Source organism: Rousettus aegyptiacus, unplaced genomic scaffold, assembly GCF_014176215.1.
Source record: "Rousettus aegyptiacus isolate mRouAeg1 unplaced genomic scaffold, mRouAeg1.p scaffold_m13_p_11, whole genome shotgun sequence".
Taxonomy (NCBI): Eukaryota; Metazoa; Chordata; class Mammalia; order Chiroptera; family Pteropodidae; genus Rousettus; species Rousettus aegyptiacus.
Genome location: NW_023416286.1, coordinates 17,380,775 through 17,397,530, shown reverse-complemented (window position 1 = coordinate 17,397,530; position 16,756 = coordinate 17,380,775). Strand labels below are relative to the sequence as shown.

At 39.8% G+C, this 16,756-nt stretch overlaps 1 protein-coding gene across 1 annotated transcript; it reads right to left on the bottom strand.

Moving 5' to 3' along the window:
- Nucleotides 1-502: 502 nt before the first annotated feature.
- DLEU7 (deleted in lymphocytic leukemia 7) lies at nt 503-15,213 on the bottom strand. The gene is given in 2 exon segments (XM_016143064.2): nt 503-631; nt 14,755-15,213. Coding segments are annotated over 2 exon segments (588 nt in total).
- Nucleotides 15,214-16,756: the final 1,543 nt, after the last annotated feature.

Below are 16,756 nucleotides of genomic sequence, written 5' to 3'. Positions count from 1 at the left end.
AAATAATAGTGTTCTTTGTATTTACATGCCATATATCCTTGGTACTTCATAGCTCATTACCATTTTAAATTTACAAATCAGTATATGAAAGCACAAGGCTTAGAACCAGCTCTTCTCCTGCCCAACAGTAAGTTATTAAGATATGAGAGCACTCTCATAACAAAAAAATGAAGTGCTTAATAACTGGCACTTCAATTATCAAATATTTCATTTATTCAAGATAATTTTAAGAACCGTGGAGTTTTAATCACATAAATAACCATATTAAACCTCATAGTCCTACATTAATGTAAATATAGATTCATGTATCATTCCATTAAAACTAATACTTAAGATGAACTAATAAATATGTATACATATAGACACATATCAGTTCCACAAAGTGGAATATATTTTAATTTAAAAAGTCAGCAAATGTGTAAACATATTTTAAAATGTAAAGTACTGTTTTAAATATTTTTCACTAACATGTTATAATTCTGAAGTGTACAGATGCCACTGGTCAGACTGCTATATATGTTACAACTATTGTCTTTAAACACTAGTGGGCAACATTCAAATCTCTGTCAAATTGCTGTCCTTCAATTTGTAGAGCCAAATGACTGCAGATATTTCTAAACTCAGCACTGTCCTGAAATGAACAGCAAACAGAAATAAGCAGTTAGGTAGGTTACAAGGGACATTTGTTGTTCTTTCTGTATCCAGCTTCCATTTTCATCTCTGATGATACTCTCCAATTTTTCTCTCAGAGAACTACTCTCCTCCATTCTCAGCTTGTGTGGTTTGACCAAAGCAGACCCCACTCCACAACTCCAGCGACAAGGCCAGTCAGAGCATATCACCCCTCAGCCACTTAGATTGGTCAGGGATGGACAGGTAACCCAACACAGGCCAAAACCTACAGTTCCAGAATATTTGCTAGATTGGGAAAGAGAAGCTCTCTTTAACTGGGGCTGTTGGAAAACATCTTACTACCATAACAGGAAAATCCAAATGAGAACGAAACCAATGCAGGGCAGGGAGGGGTGGCGGGGGTGGGGGGGAGGGGAGGGAGACCCAAGAGATTAAAAAAGACAGATTCTAATAACATTTTCTGAGCATGTCAGCCTAGTTGTATTTAAACAATAAACCCCAAGATTCTTCAGCTGAGTCAGTAAATATCCTTTTTTACCTAAGCCATTTGGAGTTGAACTTCTGTTATTTATTCCTAAAAGAGCTTTGACAAACACACAAATAGCCTCTGCTCCTATTACTCTATACTCATTACCTTCAAGGTTCCAATATAGGATTTGGTATTTAATGAACATGGTTTCAAGATGTTTCCAATGTAAATTTAGAAAGAATAGTTCCCAGGGAGTTTAATTAAATCAATTTTAATCCCCAAATGTTTCACATTCTAAAATCCATAACATATAAATAGTACACTGAAACTGCTCCACATCATATAATTTATTGTTAAATAAATGGAAGTGATTTTCCACAGACTTCTGATTCTGGCAACATGGCACACTTAGTTTCTTCAAAACCTGAATTCTAAATAAAATAGAACAAACTTCATCTCTGAGCTTGCAAGAAAGTAATGGAAATCCCCAAGGGCTGGAAATTAAAAAAAAAAAAAAAATAGATTACTTCAGCTGCCCTCCAATACTCATTAAGAAAAGAAAGTTGGTCTCTCTTTTGAGCTGGTTTTGGGATAGAGGTAAAGTTGCCCCAAGAATGTGTAACTGCGGACTGGTACTAAACAATAGTTTACGTTTGGAGTAGTCTCTGTACCATATATATGTTCTAGGAACTCTCATGCTAAGAAATTGACTTAAAATTTGGAGCTGGGCTGACATATCCATGGACACATGGCAAAAGCAAACAAAAGACTATTCCATGAACATGTTCACAGCTCATAACCCACAGCAGTATTCCCATAGAGTATGTCAAAGGCAAACTCAGAATATGAAATGTAAAATACAATTTACCATGACACAGCAGATACAATGCACAGCAGGATGAAACTCCAAGAATTTCAGATAGAAACTATAAAATGTGCTTAAAATGATTAAAGACATAAAAGAAGGAATCAAAAAATGTTTAAAGAAAAATCAGGCCTGAAAAAGAATCAAATACAAATATCATGACAAATACTCAGTGGGTAGTTAAAACACCAAAATAAATACATCTGGAGTGAGGATTAGTAGAGTGAATGATAAATAAGGGGAAATTGCCCAGAACACAAAATAAAAAGTTTAAGACATGGTAAATACGAATGAGAGATTAAACAACATGGATGACAGAATGACGAAGTCCAATAGATAGACTTCCAGGAAAGACGAGACAGAGAGAGTGATAGAGGCAATATTAAAAGAGAACAATGAATAAGAATTACCTAAATTGATCCAAAAAATGAATCCTTAGATTTAGGAAATAAGACAGCCTTGAGCAGAAAAAGTTAAATGAGATCCAAATCTAAACTCTTATTACAAAACTACTCTTAAAAGTAACCGGAGAAAAAAAGACAAATGAGATTTAAGGTATGACAACACAGACAGTGAACTTCTAAGCCACGATAACTGAAGAAAAAAATGGAATAATGACCTTGAGTAACTGTCAACCTAGATTTTTAAAAAAAGTCTAAACTATCAGGGTAAAATAAATATACCTTTATTTAAAAGGAGTTGCCACAAATAGACCTTCACTGTCAGATCTTCCTAAAGATATAATTTGAAAAGAGCAAATTCAATGAAGAAGGCAAAAATAAGATGTAAGAAGCAACAGTGAACAAAGAAATTTCAAAATATGGTATGAATCTAAAGATATGATTGTTCAAAACAAAAATTATAATAACTAACTTGGGGTTTACAAAAGCAAGATGATTCTAAAATGCTAAACAGTAGTAACATGTAGGATGGAGATACATTCTAACACATTGCATTTATTCAAGAGAAAGATGGCAAAATTGATAAATTTCAGACTTGTTAAGTATGCATGTGAGATGTGTAAATGTTATCCTTGAAGTAGAGAAATAATACCTAAAACTTCAAAATCAGCAGGGGAAAAGTATATTAAAACTTTATTTGTTCTATCTAGGTAAAAAAAAGAAGAAGAAGAAGAAGAAATATACAAACATAAAGTAAGGTGAATAGAAAGCACCAAATAAAACATAGAGTGATTACCAGATTTGATTTATTTTTTAAAATCTATATGTTCTGCAGAAGCAGCACACTTAAAACTAAAAATACCTAAATATTAAAAATCAATGGATACTAACATATATGCCAAGCAAAGAGAAGCCAAAATAAAGCCAGAAAAATAATAATTAGGGATAAAATAGACTAAAATTAATAAAAGGAGCTATTCCTCCAGAAGATATAACAATTTTGTACTCGTGTGTACCTAATATGATAACCTAAATTTACATTTAATCCACAAACATAAAGACATTTTAATCCAACTTTCTCAGAAACTAATAGATCAAACAAAACAATCAGCCTAGAGTGAAAAGATTGAAACACTAATCACAAGCTTGGTCCAATGAAGATAAGCTAATATATATTATTCTCAAAGATATTTGAAATATTTATGAAATCTGACTATAATATAATATTCCACAAAGCAAATCTTAATGAACATCAAATCAAAGTCTATATCATACGAATCACAATACAAATAAGTAAGAAATCAATAACATAAATAATGTTCTCAAACCATGTATGACTTAAAAATCCACTTGTAAATATTCACGGGTCAATGAAGAAATAATTGAAATTTTAAAATGCTTTATACTAAACAATTATGGAAACACTATATCACACATTTGTGGGCTATATAGCTACAATGAGAAATGTGTAGACTTAAATGTTTATGTAAGTAAAGAATAATCGATGAAAAACCATGAGCTAAGAATTCAACTCAGTAATTTAGGAAAAGAAAAATGAGTAATCCAAAATAAAACAAAAGGAATAACTAAACATTAAGCCAAAATTTGATGAGGAACTAGAGTTTTCTTCCTAATTTTATACAGAAAAAAAAGAAGCTATTCTTGTCCTTAATAAAAACTTTGTCACTTGGGTAAGAAAAACCTGGTTGTCTGGAAGAACGTTTATTAGAGAACTTCTTCCAAGAAGCAAAGCAAAAATCCATTTATTCAATTCGGCAAACAGTGGCAGTGGGATCACAGTGTAAGCTAGGAACTGGGAAGGAAAGATAAACATGCTACAGAATCTCCTTACTCAAGGATTCACTGGCTGCCATGCTTCTTTTTTTTCCTTTCTCTCTCTCTCTCTCTCTCTCTCTCTCTCTCTCTCTCTAAAGCATTCTTGAGTCCTGCCTTTGTGTGTCGCTCATTTTTGCTCAAAAGGTATTGAGGGGCTATTTAGATAATCTGCCCCATAATTCATGAGGCAACCTATATTGCTGGAGCATATTACTTTGGAATGGGAAAGGAGGTGGGAAATGACTCTGGACTACATCCTGTAGATCCACACTAAGGGAAACTGTCCGCTTGCTTTATAGAAGTAATCTGATTCTAAGTACAAAGTGGGAGGATCAAAGAAGCATGCAAAGGGAAATTCAAACTAGAAGAAAGCATTGAAATGTGTGCAGATGTGTGCCTATTAGCCAGTCTGCAAAGATATTCATCATCCAAAGAAGATTAAAATGCCTTTAAAAGTATATTTGTGGGCCTAAAATCTGAAGTTAACTTCAAGTTTACTACAAAGAATCAAAGAAAGCATCATTTGGGGAAAATTATATATATATAATAAAATTCCACTGCTAGGCTGTACTGGTCCCCAAGGCCCTGGGTAAACTTCAGATCTCTGGCAAGCTTTGCAAAGTCTCTTTATTTTACTATTTTAGTACAGTGTTTCCTTTTCATCCTTTCTGAAATATATTAACAGTCAAAGAAAACAAATTAATAGGAATAGCTTTCCATGGGACTCTTAAGCCAGGGAATGGGAAAATAAAACAGGTGGTTGCTTCTCTTCCTTTCTGGAAGGTCTAAAGGCCAACTATGGATCCAATCATCATGGCCTCCAATCAAACCTCTCCTGTTTCTGCTATGTACAGTGGGGCCACGAATCACAGCATTGAGGCAACGGCATATTAAATTGTTCATGGGCTTTCAGTAGGAATTCACGTGATCAATATTGGTGATGATTTCACTTATGTGCTTTCAATTCAATGACAGGGCATATCCTCTCAGTAGCTTTTATTTAACAAGTCCCAGATGCTTCCAGAAATTGTGTAATATCCTATACTGGTCTTTGTGCAAAATTACAGTATGGCTGAGCAAACTAAAAGTGGGTTTTGGAACTTCTAAAGTCTTATGTAATTTTAAACTTTGGATATAAAACGTATTGATTGCTACAGTGGTCCAAATTGATGTCCAGCATTTACATTTTAAAGTGCGGTAGTGACTCCATGAATCTATTGGGACAATGGTCTCATCCTGTTTAATTCAATTTATGAATCAGTAAAATTTGTTTCAAATGTGTATCAAGTCTCAACAACCCAATTGATTACATTGGATAAAAGACGATAAAATACGGTGCCTGGTCTCTAAAGAGCTTATAACCTAGTAAGGGGAATAAGACACACAGAACATATATCCAAACATCCAGTGAAATGTGATGAGGGCTATGGTAAAAATATAAAATATAAAAAATACAAAAACCCAATTCTATAGAATAATAGACATTTCTAGACTCATAATCTAAGCACTACACAATGTTCATACAAAGCTTTTTCTGATGTGTGAATGCTTGCTACAGCATACCTATACGTGGTTGTCCAAAACTTTCTTGGCTGCACTGGAGAAACTCATGTGCTTGGGAGGCAACCCATGGCTCTAGTTTTCAGAACATTTCTTCCAAATGATTAGCTGAAATCTGCCTTGTGATAGGCAGAATAATGGCCTCCCAAAGACATCCATGTCCTAATCCCCAGAACCTATGAATATAGTACCCTAAATGACAAAAGGAATCTCACAGAGTTTAGGACAGGCAGTCCCCAGGGCGCTACAGGACCTCTGGGATGCAGAGCTCATTCTGTCACTGGAGCATTGGACTTGCCATCAGAGCCCTGGCTTTGCTCCTTTGATTGGCCATCTTTGGACAAAAATATTTTAGCTGTAGAATATTTAGTGTTCTCATCTGTAAAATGGAAACAAAAATAGCTACCACATAGATAGCCTGTTATGGTCAAATTAGCTCATGGAAATGCAAACTCTGTATTTAAAAAGCACTCTGTCAGTCTAAGATTATGAGTAAAGTACTCTGCTACATGGGAGATCAGTAAGGACAGGAGGAGGAGGAAGGGAGAAAAAGAAAAAAATATGCTCTTCAGAAACTTGGAATCTAATTGGTGAGATAAAACTATTTAAACTCTTCAGTAGAGATATCACGCAGAATAAAATTAGGGCTCAAAAAAATGGCCCAGTTTACCTCACGTCCATTAGGATGGCTACTATCAAAAAAACTGAAAATAAATTTTGGCAAGAATGTGGAGAAATTGGAACCCTTGGCACTGCTGGTGGGAATGGAAAAACATGCAGCCACTATAGAACGCAGTATCGGTTTCCTCAAAAAAAGTAAAACTGAAATTACCATGTGATCCAACAATTCCACTTTGTGCATATATCCAAGAATTGAAAGCAGGAACTCCAAGAGATATTTTCAAACCCATGTTCATAGCAGCACTATTTACAAGAGCCAAGAGGCAGAAGCAGCTCAAGTGTCTATTGACAAATGAATGGATAAACAAAATGTGGTAAATACATTCAGCCTTACAAAGGAAGGAAATACATGAACCTTGAGGACATTATGCTAAGTGAAATACACCAGTCACAAAATGACAAATACTATATGATTCCACTTACATGTGGTATCTAGAGCAGTCAAACTCATAAAGAAAGGAAGTAGAATGGTGGCTGTCAGGGGCTGGAGTTGGGGAGTAGAAAATGAGAAATTATTGTTTAATGGATATAAACTTTCATATTTTTAATATGAAAAAAATAAGGAGATTGGTTTCACAACAATGTTAATATACTTGACTCTAGTGAACCACATACTGAAAATGGTAAATTTTATGTCAGGTATTTTTTACCACAATAAACATTTTTTCAAAATCAAACTTTTTTTTTTTTTTTTTGCCTACCTTTGCAGGACATGAGTTTTGTGTGAAGCATCAGAGAAGTGGTATGGCTTACCTCACAGGTGTGTTGAGGAAAGCCATATTTCACTGACAGGGAAGAGATGGCCCCTGCAATTAGAATGGGTAACATAAGCATGGCCTGAAGCCAAGCAGGGACTAGGACTGGGAGACTAGTCGGAAAAGAACAGAGTTTGGTGTTTCGAACCAGAAAATTCCCTGGAGACTTCCAAACATGAGAGTAACATGGCAAACCAGAGCTGTAAGAACTGGTCTGGTGTACGATCCTGAGCAACAAGGAGGCACTGGGCTCCAAGTGAGGCTCCTTATGTACCTTGTCTCACTCAGTGCTCACAGGAGTCCACAGATATGAGAGATGAAAAGAAATGTGGCTTGAAGAGATTAAACGATATACCTAAATCACACAACAGAGTGATAGAGCTAGAATTAACTTCCCTTTCAAAACTCAGATGTTCATCAAAGACCAACCCCGAATCAGAAACTGGGCCCAGTGCCATGATGACTCAGAGTGCAGAGCACACTGTTCAGTACGGGAGACAGACTGGCCAACAGACTGGCCATCAGCAGAGCTGTAGATGCCACAATGGGCTGAACAGGGACACCATGGGAACAAGCAGAGGAGGCACCAAACTAGCTTTGGGGATAGAATAAAAGTGTCTACAAGTGAATTGTTGCATGTTTCTTTTTGGCCATATTCACACTATTTTTTTTTTAAGGTTAACTGAGTGTTTTGAGTATTACAAAGCTCGAATTGGCCTTAATCTGATACAAACTAAAGGTTGGACTGTTGGCCCATCCCGCTTTCCTGCAACATAATTGAGAAGTCTTGGCCATCTGGAAGATATTCAGGGCATGGAACCTTCTGTACCCCATGTATGGCCAACTCCTAGCTAATCAGAAACCTAGCTGGAGCTCTCCCTTCCTCTGCTCTGTTCTCTTTTACTTCGTGTAAGGGAGGTCTCTTAGAAAAACCACAACACTTGAACTTTCTGCATTATGTTTATTAATATGCACATCTGGAGTCCTTGAGCGGCTTAAAATGCACCTGCAAAATCCGAAAAGGGAAGAAAAGTTAAGCCCCTTTTTAGCTTCTTTCTGAAAATAAACACTCCCATCAACACCGAAGGCTTGAAGGCAAAAAGAATCTGGCAGCAGGAGTCATTTTCAAAGCTTGTTTTCTGAAACCAATACCAATGGATAATAAATTTGAAATACAATATGACTTTACAGGCTCTAAAATGCAGATAACTTTTAAACAATCCATAAGGAAGGTTTTCGGGTTTTTCCTACCACGTCATCTTCAAAATCACTTCTATGTCTACATAAATCATAAATCAGTTCATATTTCCTTAACCACCAGCTTTAAAATAAGTTGATTCTTTTCAAAACAGTCATGTCTTGAGCTATATTCTCTTACAATGGCTTCCACAAACTTGTTTCTTTTCACATTTTCCTCTCTCGCTCTCCCTGAATGCCTAATGTCCTCTACAGAGAGTATTAAAGAAAGAATGAGCTTTTTCCCAGCTTTCCATGATGGAGCCTGGCCTAAATGAGATTCAACCTGGCAAGTAGACCACTCTCCACTAAAGCCTCCCAGCGCTGAACCCTACAAAGGAACACAAATTCTCTTCCCAGACCCCTTACAATCCTATATACACTGGATGTGTATATAAAACAGGAATGTCATTTCTCTATTTAGAGGGATATTGTGAAAACCATACTATCAGAAACAGTATGCTACAAATTGCCACAATTTCACTTGGTTCATCAACATCTGGCTTTGAACTACAAATTCACAGGGCCTAGAGCTGTCACAAGTTGACTAAAACCCAGATCAATCTCAAGTAGATATGCAACTGTGCATTAATAAAACACCCAATGAAGAACCAAAGTATCTGCCATTCACCATAAAGTCTATCGTCCACAGGAAATTAAATATTTTTACTTGTGCTGTATCCTGTGTAAACACTCACAAGTAACTAAGGTTCCTTATGCATTTGCTTTGGGCATGTCACCATTTTCATTAGAAAAGTCTGTGAAAAGCACTTTGTGATGGATACAAACACTTGATTCAGGTATGCACACAAGACGAACCCAAAACCTATAAAATACAGCATGGCAGCATTTCCACCAACATGTCAAAAATAAGTTGTTTTGTTTTAGGGCCTTCCTGCAATATCCTTTGCAAAATTTCATTTCAGAAAGTCTAAATACCCTGGTTCTCATATCATTCTCATTATATGGAATTACAAAGCTGTAATGAAGCTACTATTAGAGTAGTCACTGGGCCTTTTTCTAACATATAATCACAATTTTGTCTCAAGTCGGCAGCAATCCCCTGGCTATGACTACTAATCATATGACTATGAGTACCTTTTTTCTTCAATAGTGTGTAAGTAATTTTTGAAAACAGAATTCTAAATTCCCAGAAACTGGCTTCACTAACTGATGCTTTTTGTGGTGGTGGTGGTGGTGGTGCTGGTGGTGGTGGTGATGGTGGAAATGGTGGTTTTCGGCTTCACTAACTAATGTTAATGGACAAAAGAGCACTCATCACCAATGTCTTCCTCTGAGTAACCCAATATTCATACTTGCAGTTTTCAAAGAGCACTACAATGACTGTGTAACCAAAGCCAACAGTTTTAAATGCACTGCTCTTGCTCTGTAGGGAGAAGAAAGAAAAAAAAAACACCAGTGATGGAATATTTGGTACCAGAATTAGCTAATTGAAATGAGCGAGCTCACAGGCAAGTTTAATCTGCAATGGCAGGAAAGTTCTGCCTCCAACAGTTGGCATCAGCCATAGTTTCCATGAAATTTGCTTTAGAACAGAACACTTAGCAACTAGAAATGTTTTGAACTCTCAGAGGAAGACAGACAAACTCAATCAGTGACTTCATAATTGGCTTGTTAATGGTCTCTGTGAGTCGGTCTATTTCAGCAGCTGTAATATCCTAGCCTGGCTTCCTTTTGGTGTCCCGCACATTTCTATGCTCTTTTGGGTGGCTAGGGCCTAAAGCATCCCTGCTAGTATTACTAGTTTGATAATGATTTTGACATTTACTTGGCGCTTTTGGCCCCATGTAAAATGGCCACCATGTAAAGAGGCACACAAATCACCCAGTGTTATGAACTGAATTATGTCCCCGCAAAATTTGTATGTTGAAAATCTAACCTCCGTGTGACTGTATTTGTAGATAGGGCCTTTAGTGGGGTAATTAAGGTTAAATGAGCTTATACATGGAGCCATGATCCAATAGGATTGGTGTCCTTATATGAAGAGGAAGAGACACCAGAGCTCTCTCTCTCCACATGCACAGAGGAAAGGCCATGTGAGGACACAGTGAGAAGGTGGCCAACTACAAAGTTAAAGAAGAGAGCTTTCACCAGAAACCAGAAACCAAATTTGCTAGCACCTTGATCTTGGACTTCTCAGCCTACAGAAAAGTGAGAAACTGAATGTCTGTGGTTTGATTTCTGCCATTTTGCCATGGCAGCCCCAGCTAACTAAAATACCCAATCTACAATGTGACTGTTGCATCCCAAATGATGTGCAGTGCACAGCCTGTATGACTGTGCCCTGTCAACTATGCACTCTCATGTACTTTATTTCAGTGTGATGCTCATAATACCCTCTACAGCTAGCAGTGTGATTTGTCAGAAAGCATCACACAAAACCATGTTTGAATTGTGAGCCATCACTTCCCAGAGGTGAAATCTTCAGCAAAATCCTAAATTTTCCTGAGCCTCAGTTTCCTCCTGTAATAAATGTCAAGCTGGTTAACTCCATCGTCTCCACCAAATTTAACAATAATAAGTATTGCTAAGCACTTTTTATCCACCATGAAGAACTGATTTCATGTTGTTGTTGTTTTTTTTTTTTTTGCATAAGTTTGATAATCTCTACATGTTAAAAGGAATGTTAAGAAAAAAGTACAATGCTATAAAGATACCCATTATTATTGTGGTAAGAGTTTCTCTGCCTTCATGACTGAAATTTCCACTGCCTTCATTCTCAGTGGTTTGATCATTGAGCTACTTAATGGTGACATCTCTAAGCCATCGGACATGGGCTAAAGCTGACCTCTAGATCATGGAGGCTTATTGGAAGTCCCTGGGTCATCCTAACTTTGCTTTGCTAATGGTCTCAGAAAAGTTTATAAAAATTCATGAGTCAGATCCATCAATATTGAGAATGGAATTCATGATAATAGTTAAAAAGAATTCATGAGGTATCAACCTGTTAATAGTAATAGTAATAATAATAATAATAATAATAATAATTAATCATTTAAAAGCTCAAATATATTGAGGCTTACTATGGGAAACCACTAGCTATGACCTTATATGCATTATCTCAATAACCATATAAAGTTAACTATCACTAAACCCACTTTCCAGGTGAGAAGACTGAGGTACAGGAAGGCTACTTGCCTGAGAGCCTACAGCAGGAAGTGGCACAGTAGGTTTGAAATGCCCTGTGGGACCTGATAGCTGTGCTGTGCTGTGCATCTCTACTTCGGGGTTCCTAATACCTGTCATCTGGCTGTGGCTTTAGTTCAAGTGAGTCCTCCTCCTTTCTGTGGCAAGTAACACTAGAGAAGAGAACCGAGGTTGGGGAAGTTTCCATGTACTTCCAAGTGATACACAAGTGTTATTTCCATTAGCACAAATCCTCCTGAAACCATTCTGGCATTATAAAATCAATCTGCATGTTCTTAATTTAAAAATATAAAAAATATTCTTCCAAATTGTTTGAATTAACACTAGTATTAATGAAGCCAAGTCTGTACAATCAGCCTGCTAGAAAGGCTGTGTCCTTATGTCTAAATGCTTTATAATCATTACTCTACAGACTAAATGAAGATAATACCTTTTCTCCAAACCGCGAACCAAGCAAAATTCTGAGATGTTGGCCAGGAGGCAAATCATCCAGAGAAACCTCTCCCTGCCTCTCTCCCAGAAATCTGAAACAAAAACAAAAACAAAAACAAAAACTAGCTGTTTTCAGGAGCCTTAAAACTTATTACTCTCCTGCAAGTGAATAGCAGATGCCAGTAGTAAAAAAAAAAAAAAAAAAAAAAAAAGATAAAGAAAAAAAGCAAAGAAAAGCTGCAGATCCCTGTCCCTAATGAGCACTCTGGACAATTCTAGAAAGTGGCAGCAACACTAGCAGATGTCTGCATGTTTGTGCATGACAAGGAAGAAAAGAAAGGGGCTGAGTAGGTGAAGGAAGCTTCAAGCATGTTTACAGACTGAGAAGAATTGGCAGAGTAGTGGCAACAGAAAATATGAGAGGAGGGAATTGATAGAAGAAGCTCTAAGGGCAGATGAAAGATTTGTTCCAGTACTTAAGAGAAAAAACTTACTTGGGGACAGGGGAGGGGTGGTATGAATCAAACAGCATTTCATTATTAGAGACAAAAAAGAAAATGAGTGAAGATGAGATTTTTTAGGTAGAAAGGAAGATATTTGAGTCAGATGGCCTCAATTTTCTCAGAAAAGGAGTGAGAAGGTTGAGGTTTGGATGAAGAAACTTGAGAGTAGAAAATGTTTAGCACAAAAAATCAAGTGGAAAGGGTTAAAATGATTAAGTAGAAGTGACAGCCGCATGAAGCGTAATGGGCATGATGTGTAGTCCAGAGCAGAAGACACCATTGCTACCAGCTGGGTCGGGCCCTCTGACAATGATCTTCCGACCTGTTTTCCAAATCTCAGCCTTGCCTCCCATGATTTATCTAGACTCCAAGCCTTGCCTCAATTATTCAAATGGCTACCTTTTGCCTGTAAGACAATCTAAGGTCCTCGGCATGACATATAGGCTTTTCCCCAGCTGACCCCACTTACCTTTCCAGCATCCTTTCTTGCCTTCTGCCATAATGAACTAATTTTCATTTCCCATAAGGCCCAGACCCTTTCATTGCTTCTGGGTTTTGGATCACACAGGTGGTTCCGTGAAGTGCTTTTTTTCCCTTTAACGCCAGGAGAGCAAACATTTTTTTTTTTTTTTGCCAACCTATCAATGTTCCGTATATTCTTCTAACGTCATATAACACTTCCTATTTCATCAATTCTAAGATACGGTTTTTCACATTTCAAAAACCTCTGAAATTAGTTTTTATCTTAAAATCAAAGGTATGGCATTATTTAATTGGTAAGATTTTTATTTCTTGGAGGTACAAAAAAAGGTGCATCTTACACTTGAGAGTATTGGTGAAATGTAGCTTTATTATTTAACACTCTAAGGTTAGTGGAGTAGTACTTCACATCTAGAGGTGGTCTAGCTCCGTCTCCCCTTCTCCCCCCCAAACCTCCCTACCCCCGCCACCCGCTCTCCCCGACTCCGCCATCCCGAAGCCCTGCCACACACACATTTGGCAATACTTGGTTGGGTGTGTGTCTGCTGCTGGCATCTCGTGGGTAGAGACCAGGGATGCTGCTAAGCACCCTATAATGCATAGGACAACTCGCCGCTCCCCACCCCCTTCTCGCCCTGCCGCGACAACAGTTGTCCAGAGAAAATGTCAATAGGGAGGACGCTGAGAAATTCTAGTGTAGAGTAACAATGCTTATTTGTGTGTATGATATGCTTTATTGTGTTCGGTTTTTAAATGTCTTGTACAGTGTATAATGCAATTGAATATAGCAATTTTCTCCCAAACTTTGGCTTGTACAGCTAGAATGGTGATTCCTGAGAAGTATTCCAAGCTTTCTTCATCACCCCTCCCCCATTTCCTTCTGATAGACTCCCAAAGGGAATGAATAAAGCAATGTTCCAGGTCAAAATTGGAAAGCCAGGTCTCAAAGTGATTTATGACCTTAAACCAATTAAATTGATTAATGGCAAGCCCAATGCTGGAACCCAGACCCCCAGGTTTCTATGATTCCACTCACCTTGGACGGCAGCTGCTTTATTTCCTGCCTAACTAGTTTGGTACCTTAAGGGGAAACTGCGTCCTCCAAATATGAGCTGCACGATTTAGCAGGAAGTTAGCATTAGTATTCACGCTTCAACACCCGGGACTCTATGAGAATTTAGGACGACTCTGTAAGGTCCCTGAGCTCTGTGAGGAACTGTATTTATGCAAAAATAATGGCGATTCATGAGCTTGAAAGAACTTTAATGTAGGCGATTTCGTCATAAAAAAAAAAAAAGCAGAGGAAATTTAATACGTATATTTAAGGCTCTGGAGGAAGGGTGATTAATTTGGAAGGGGGACTAGGGGATTCTGTCCTCCAAGCCTAGAAACTGCACCTGTGGAAAAAGCTTTCGGCTGAAGCAGGAAGCCGATTTATGTGCGCTAGGAAAGAGTTCCAGAGGCCTTTGGGAAGCCTCCTGCCAGTCACTGTTCCTTACGCAGACTAGGCCCCAGGTGGGCCCCGCGTTCCCTGCCCCAAGTGCGGAGTCTCCCGCGTGTCACCTCCCCGCACCACTATTCCGAGCGGTGAATGGTGATGGGCAGCTCCGCTTGGTATCATGTGGCCCCACCTGGTCTCTGAGCCCCGCAGCCCAGACCTGCAAGGGCCTCCTGAGCCCTGCAGGGGGATTCTGCGCTGAGGTGGGGGATGCGGGATGCTGGAGGCCAGACTCACCTTCAGGTGGTTGGGAAAGGACCGCTCTTGCTGAAGGGGGCCCAGCAGTGTCTGCTCCACGCTGACCAGCTCCGAGGTAGAGTCCACCACGCGGGCCAGCGCACTGCGCAATGCCATTCGGGCCAGGGTGCAGGGCTCGCAACCCCGGGGAAAGGGCAGCAGCTCCGCGACCCCCTCTGCTGCTCGCACCACCTCCACCTCTGGGGAGCTCGCCCGCAACCCAGACTCTTCATTCTTGGACCTCTTGTCCCAACTGCCTTCCTCGCGCCCCAGCCCTGGCTCGGCCCGCAGCGTGCCTGAGCCACACGGTGGAGCGGCGGACGCGTGGTCTGGGTTGCGTGGATTCCTGGGGGCCCCCGGACGGTCCCCCCAACCTCACTCCTGCTACAGCAGCTGCAGGGTCTACAAAGCCACCATTTGGTGGCTGATGGAAGCCACTAAGGGCGCGAGGCTAGCCATCGCCTCCGCCGCCAGCTTCATGCGCACCGCGGGCAGGTGGAGCAGCGAGCAAAGGAGGCGGGGGCGTTTGGGGTCGCCAAGGTCACATTTCCTAACCCTTGGCTCCTCGGCCTCCTAGCCTCTCGATGTTTGGGGTCGGCCCTGCCCCTGGCCCGCAGTCGGTGACCCGCGCTGGCCCCAGCATTCGCTTCAAGTCCGAATAGCCTTGTTAGAAGGCTGCTTCAGCTGCTGCTCCGCGTGCACTTGATCAGCCAAATTCTAAGCTGATTCTTCCTCCTCTCCAGGGTCTTGAGGGAAAACGTGCTGCTTTGTGCGGGTGCATCTACCTGTAGTATTATCCCTCCCCCTTCTCCTTCGAAGGATGTCTTTCAGAGACCATTCAAGCCCTGGGGGGGCGGGCGGGAGCGGGGGGCGGGGGTGAGTGAAAAAAACTCACCGCGGAGTGAAAGTGTGAAGAACCAGAGAAAAACTCACAAAGGAAGATTGTGCCTTATCCTCCTCCCTCCCTCAGCCCTGGAGGAATTTTCAGGATCTTCTCAGAGTAGCCTTCAAGGCCTAAAGTTTACCAAACAGAAGAAAGGGACTAGTGTGTCTCGAAGTTCTGCATTTCTCTGCTTTACCGCAAGTGCTCAAAGAGCCTGACCGCGGAAGGAGTCTCAAGGCGCAACTCGCGATGCCTGCTCCTGAGTGACTCTGGAAGCGAGAGCCAGGCACTGCCCAGATGAGGAGCCTAAATGGTTTTCTATGAAACTCCCAAAGGACTTAGGCAGCAGGGTTTGAAGCGAAATCCTTTCACGAGCCATGAACCCAAGGACAGCTGTCCAAATAGTTGCCGGTTTTAATTAAGTCTAATTTCTCTCTTCTTTGACTTAGGAAAAAAGACTGGCAAATTTATGCTTTGATAGGTTTAAAACTATTGGTGTGTAATTACACTTTTTTTTGTTGTTTGTTTTTTAAAGAAAGGACATTTGAGGCAATGGTATGGAGGACTGTTTCTGTTTCCTTCCTGCATGGGAAACCATTTAGATAATCTAACAATACAGTAAAGCAGGGGGCAAGGGTGCATGCATGCCCATCACAGACAAGTGGACCCTAGCAGACCCAGAGGGTGGGACTTCATTTTTCCTTTAGAGGAGAGAATCCACCCTTGATGCTGAGGAGTGAGATCTAGAGAGGCCCTTGCTTCAGTGGGAAAGCTGCTTAATGACTATTAGCCTAGAAAGGCGGTCAGGGAGGATATGGGGGATGGGGGTGGGGTGTTCAGGGTCCTTTAAGGTTTCTTTAGCTCTGGAATTAAATGACCTCACATAATCCTCCCAGCTCTCCAGTGATGGTTCCTTCTCGTTCTCAGTATTTTCTTTGCCTATGAAAACAAATCCCAATGCCAAGGTAAAGAAAATCTTTCTTAAGCAAAAAATGAGTACGTTCACACTAATTATAAGTAAGTAAAAATGCATGTCTGTGCATTGACAGAGAGGAAATTACTGTGGAGAGAAGCAAATAGTTTAATGTTGATTAGATTCTCTTGCCATGAAGTTTCTTA